Genomic DNA, 6,148 nt, shown 5'->3' on the forward strand with positions numbered 1-6,148 from the left:
GTAAAATAATACTAAAAGATTAAGAGATTTAGAAAAGTTGCTCAGCAACTTAATTGATAATTAAAGTGAATGCAAATCAGAGGAGTCATGAATCTTAATTATTACCTTACATATTGGTGAAAAAATTCCAAGATTAACACTCAATGTCGTATACAGCCCTGGTCCCAAAACTTTTTTGATCAACCACATGGATTAAAAAATAAAACTTCTTTGACCTGGAACACTAAACATATATGTTTATGTGATTGTTTGTGTAAATAAAAACGGGATTATATTCCTCATTCTTTTCTGCCACTTGAAAATTTATACTTACGGTAACATTCCCTGTGACAATGTTTGGCATAAGAAAAACCGGAAACATTTAGAATGTTCATCAATAGGGGACGGGTTAAATAAATGATTGAACATTATTAGGCAACATAGATGTTAGGGTAGTGATCAGTCGTCCAAGAGAGTGAGATAGTTATATATTATTGACTCTGAAAGAGCACTGTATGAACATACCAAGTCTGAAAGTATATACAGTAAACGGAATGGTAGTTCTGGTGGGGGCGGGGTGAAGAATGTGAAACTAAGCAGGGAATCGGCTTCCCATTGTTCTTATTGTTTGTGTTGTTGAAAATTTCTAACCGCTTGTTTGCATAACTTTTCCCATTAGAAAATACTAAAGATCTAAAACCAAATTTTCAAAGTCGTTTGAATCATTACAGCAGAAGGCACACATTTTACAGTTGAGAAAATAAAGAGGTTTTGTGTGTTCCTACTAGCTCACAGTTGAGGATTGAAAAAAAATTCCTAAAGGGATTTGAGGCAACAGGAAATGGGTTCACGCTTCTAAGCCATTAAAGATCATGTTTAGGAAGGAACTCTTTTAACGTTTGGAGCAAGTTTCGTTTTGCTTCCATTAAAAAGGACCACCAGGAGGAGAAAGCCCAGTCTCCCTTGAAAGCCATGCGCCCCTCCTCCTTCCCTCCCTCCTCAGCCTCCAGCCTCGGGTCCTCCCACCGCGCCCGGTCCCCTCTCCCTCCCAAATCCAGGGGCTCACGCACTACAGTGCACCGCTCGCCCCCGAGGCAGCTCAGCCTGGCGGCCCCGCGAAGCACCAACAATCACGGATTGCTGCTGCCCGAGAACAGCCAGGAAGCAGAGCGTGTGTGGTGCAGCGCGGCTAGCATCTACCGGAGCCCAGTGGGCCCCCCACGCGGATTGCCCCCGCGCGCATCCCTCGGTCCGTCGATCGGTGGGTCAGCACTGCTGGCTGGAAGCCCTGAGCTCCCTGCACTCGTTTGGGAGGCGACATCAGACCGATGGCGGCAGCGGCGGCCCTATCGGGCCTGGTGGTGCGGCTGTCGCGCTCCAGGGCGGCTCGTGGCTCCTACGGCGCCTTCTGCAAGGGGCTCACGCGCACGCTGATCATCTTCTTCGACCTGGCCTGGCGGCTGCGCACCAACTTCCCCTACTTCTACGTGGTGGCCTCGGTGATGCTCAACGTCCGCCTGCAGGTACATATTTAGAGCAACTAACTTTGTGGCTTTGGGGGGGGGGTGGCAAGGATGGCTGGCTTCCACCCAGCGGCCCGCCCGCCCTAGGGCACAGCACGCGCAGACTGGCGGGGCAGTCTCCCCACTGCCTGCCTTATCTTTTCATGTACACGGGTGGCTGGAAATCATCATTTGCGGAAAGTCTACCGAATATCCAAAAAAGCCACATAGAATGAAAAAGTGATTCATCAGGCAATAGATAGAGGAACAGGAAAGAACTCTAAACTCTGAAAGTCTTCAGAAATACTCGAGAAGTTCTTTCAGCCGTAAAACGTAAAACAGCCAGAACGGGAGGAACCTTCGAGCCACAGGATGCTAGAAGTGGGTCGGGGGGAACAAGAGGAAAGGTTACTCAACCGAAAGGTAAACCTGAACAGCACAACAGTCCCGTTAGGAAGCAGATCTTCCCAATTAGGATAAGATGTGAACAGACTTCCAACTGAACGGAATGAGCAATAGATGGATTGAGTTAGAAGCTGGAAGAAATTAACAACGTGATCTGAAGGGCAAACGCTTCTTCATCCCCAAAGCCAAGGCAATGGCGAACAGAAACTACAGAGGGAAACAAGTATCTCAAACTGTGCAAGGAAAGCAGGCTTCGGAGAGGAAGCAACCTCAGTTGTGGCCGGGTTTTGAAAAGCTGCCAGGAGTGGGAGAAAGGGAATCCGCTCCCACACTAATTTGTGCAGCAAAACTCTGCGCCCGCAGAGACCAATCATCCAGTTCAGCTCTGCTTTGCACTGAACCATATTTGAAGAATCACTTCGACGGAGACAGAAGTTACAGTTTTCCATTTTTGGACCAAATCTGTCAGCGAAGCAGGGAAGACTTCATGATGGTTATAGAACCGGATGGCAACATTAGCCACTTGCACAGTGCAGGGTCCAGGCAACAAGTGGGAGGGAAAAGAGGAATTGGAACTGGGCTGGCGCGGGGGGGTGGGCAGGGGGTGGGCGGGGCGGGGGGGGGTCGCTATTCTCATAAAGCAGGAAGTCCAGATTCTGTCTCTAGTTGAAAGAATAAGGCAGATTTAGGGATCATATTGTTAAAGTGAACAAGGTAGCTAATGGGAGATTTAAAAATAGTGATTCGACCATACTGAGGGAGGGGGAGGTGCTGGAACAGCAGGAAGACAAAATTCCTCATGTTATCAAGTTAAAAAAGAGTAAAGCATGTTCTTAAGGAAGAAAGGACGTAACTGCTAAACAGGTGTAAACATTTTTGCCTCTGGCTTGGGAAACTGAGCTGAGCAGGATGGGCAGGGATTTACTACTTTTCATTATATGCTTTTTTTTAGTATTTTATTTTATTTTTTGAAAACTATGTATTGCTTTGATTAAAAATTAAAACTTAATAAAAACTGAATTGACTTCAAGTAGAAGGAAATTTGGGGGGGGAGTAGGAGCTGGGGATGGGGACAAGGCCAGGGAGATTCTGCCTTCCTATCTTTCTGCAGAAGTGTATATGCAGAAATGTATGTGTATGTGCCTCATACACATGAGTGTATGTGCCTCAAATGTGCCTGAACGGTCCCATGAAGTACGATTTTTTGGCTTTTCACACCAAACTTAGACCCCAGGGAAAAGCTTTAAAAATAAAAATGGGGCAACCCGGGTAGCTCAGCGGTTTAGCGCCGCCTTCAGCCCAGGGCGTGATCCTGGAGACCCAGGATTGGGTCCCACGTTGGGCTCCTTGCATGGAGCCTGCTTCTCCTGCTTGTCTCTCTCTCTCTCTCTCTCTCCCTTTCCCTCTCTCATGAATAAATAAATAAATAATCTTAAAAAAAATAAAAATGGCTGGGACACCTGGGTGGCTCAGTGGTTGAGCATCTGCTTTGGCTCAAGCCATGATCTCCAGGTCCTGGGATCGAGTCCCACATCAGGCTCCCCACACGGAGCCTGCTTCTCCCTCTGCCTGTGTCTCTGCCTCTCTCTGTGTGTCTCTTATGAATAAATAAATAAAATCTCTTTAAAAAATAAAAATTAAAAAATTAAAGTGGCCAGTAATCTTCAAGTAGCCCAGAACCTCCTCACTCTGAAATTGCACATTTCTGCAGTGCTTTAGTTAAGATAAAAATATACATTTATTTATTTTGTAAAACTCACAATTTTTCAAAACCGTTTTCCAGGTTTATCAAGGTGTAAGTGATATATAACACTGTGTAAATGTAAGCTGCACAGACTGTTGGTTTGATACACTTCTAAACTGTGACATGGTTGCCACCAGCATCAGCTGACTTCTCCTTCACATCACATAATTACTGTTTTTTTGTGGTGAAAACATTCAAGATTCGTCTCTTACTTGGTAACTTTCTTTCAAGTATATGATAGAATATTAACTGATCTCAACGTTGGGACTTAAATCCCTAAAGTTTCTTCATCTTTGTTTTTTAAGATTTTATTTATTTATTCATGAGAGAGAGAGAGAGAGAGGAAGAGACACAGGCAGAGGGAGAAGAAGCAGGCTCTCTGCAGGAGCCTGATGTGGGACCCTATCCTGGACCCTGGGGTCACGCCCTGAGTCAAAGGCTGAGCCACCCAGGCGTCCCAGTTTATTCATCTTCTAAGTGGAAGTCTGTACTCTTGGACTAACATCTCCTCACTGCCCCCGCCCCCAACCCTCTGGTAACCAGTCTCCTACTCGGTTTCTCTTTTGGCTTTTTCAACTCCATGTATAAGTGAGATCATACAGAATATTGATGGACACTTTGACGATTGCCTCCAGATGTTTAGACGAGGTGCTGATTTTTTTTTAAGATTTCATTTATTTATTCACAAGAGAGACACACAGAGAGAGGCAGAGACACAGGCAGAGGGAGAAGCAGGCTCCATGTGGGGAGCCCGACATGAGACTCGATCCCCGGACTCCAGGATCACGCCCTGGGCTGAAGGTAGGCGCCAAACCGCTGAGCCACCCAGGGATCCTGAGGTGCTGATGTTTTAGTGTTGGTCATATTAAAGAGCAGGTGTTCTAAACTAAATGCCCCCACATTAGTATAGGGATGCAGGGCAGGCCGCCCCAAGATGAGCCATTTTGACATAAACATCACTTTGAGTCAAAAGCTTTGAGAACCCAGTAGAAGCCGCAAAAGCTCTTTATCTCCCCCTCAACTGCCTGCCCTTACCAGGCAGAGAGCTGGGAACAGAGTATCCTCTTTATCTAAAAAACTTATCTGTATAACAGAGCAACCTTTGTTTTCCAAACATCTCTCCCCTTCCTGCTAATGGTCTTTCTCCCCCTTTCTTTTCAGATCCTACCCCTCTCCTGAGCTCCTAGAGGCCTTGTGTTGCCTCATTGTTTCTGTAATCTCCTGTCTGTGTGGGTTCCTCATTGGTCCACCATTAAACTTGACTTTCTGCTCATCTGTCTCATGTCAATTTGATTCTTGGTCGGTGGGGGGCGGGGAGAAGGTCCTTGAGGGTCAGAGGAACTTCCTCCCCAACAGTAGGAGCTTGGTTCAATAAAAATAGCACAACTAAAAAAAATAGCACAACTATGCAACACCTGGGTAGCTCGGCAATTGAGCATTTGTCTTTGGCTCAAGACGTGATCCTGGATTACCAGGATCAAATCCCGCATCTAGCTTCTTTCATGGAGCCTGTTTCTCCTCCCTCTGCCTGTGTTTCTGCCTCTCTCTCTGTGTCTCTCATGAATAAATAAATAAAATCTGAAAAAAAGATAGCACAACTATATAAAGGAGTACCATGTAGTCCTTAAAAATAAGGGATTCTTTTATCCAAGTGGAATTAATCTAATAGGTGGGAAGTGAGAGGCAGAGAGAGAAGCAGGCTCCATGCAGGGAACCCAATGTGGAACTCGATCCTGGAACCCCAGGATCACACCCTGGGCGCAAGGCAGGCACTCAACTGCTGAGCCACCCACGCATCCCATGGTGATGATTAGTTTTTAATCATGTTTTTATTTAAATTGTGAGAACTTTATATTTTTGGTATAAGATTCATTATCTGGTGGGTGCCACAGATGCTAGAATTTGGGGAAAGCTTAAGGTAGACCCTTGATTCCCAGAAGCCTCACCTTGTGCTGCCAGGGCCCTATGCTGGTCATACAAGAGGCTCAGACAGAGCTCAGCCACTTACAGAGGATTTGAATTCTAACCAAGGAAACTTGTTTTAATAAAATATTAAAAGCATTATTTATACCAAATACTCAACATAAAAGCAAATCAGTTTCAATGTGGAAACTGTAACTAATTAAATACCACTTTCTTCCCAGAAATCATATCTTGCCCATGAACAAAGATCAAATGCATACATCTCTAAACAATAAACAGTTTATAATTTTTAACTTGCAAAGAGCACAAGCTTTTGGTTTTGTGTTTCACTTTTCAAGTTATTTCCCCTAATTCATTGCAGGGATAATTTCTCTCACCTCACAGAAAAAAAAAAAAAGGCAGTGTAGCTACAACATCCTCAGATTTATTAACCTACTCCCTTCCGTGCTCATCAGTCCTTCGAGAGCTGAATATCTCTGGCAACCTTTACATTGACTTATTGTAGTTCGATGCAGTTCTCTTGAGCATGGCTAACACTACTCTAGAGCAACAGACTTTAACTCACACTTTCCTACGGAATTCTCTGAAAGCACCA

The 6,148-nt window shown here is 45.0% G+C and overlaps 1 protein-coding gene across 3 annotated transcripts; it reads left to right on the top strand.

Annotated features, from left to right (window-relative positions):
- Nucleotides 1-879: 879 nt before the first annotated feature.
- On the top strand, nt 880-4,903 carry LOC112649319 (small integral membrane protein 10-like protein 2A). Of its 3 annotated transcripts, XM_049107541.1 has the most exons (3): nt 880-1,502; nt 4,320-4,431; nt 4,792-4,903. In XM_049107541.1, exons 1-3 carry the CDS (start codon nt 1,308-1,310, stop codon nt 4,815-4,817), a joined length of 333 nt encoding a protein of 110 aa, XP_048963498.1. In that variant the 5' UTR covers nt 880-1,307; the 3' UTR covers nt 4,818-4,903. The 3 variants fall into 3 exon arrangements, with proteins under 3 accessions (XP_048963498.1, XP_025287345.1, XP_025287344.1); XM_025431560.3 differs by lacking the exon at nt 4,320-4,431 and having other exon boundaries at nt 889-1,502; XM_025431559.3 differs by having other exon boundaries at nt 1,138-1,502; nt 4,320-4,903.
- The last annotated feature ends 1,245 nt before the right edge of the window (nt 4,904-6,148 follow it).

Source organism: Canis lupus, chromosome X (assembly GCF_003254725.2).
Source record: "Canis lupus dingo isolate Sandy chromosome X, ASM325472v2, whole genome shotgun sequence".
Taxonomy (NCBI): domain Eukaryota; kingdom Metazoa; phylum Chordata; class Mammalia; order Carnivora; family Canidae; genus Canis; species Canis lupus.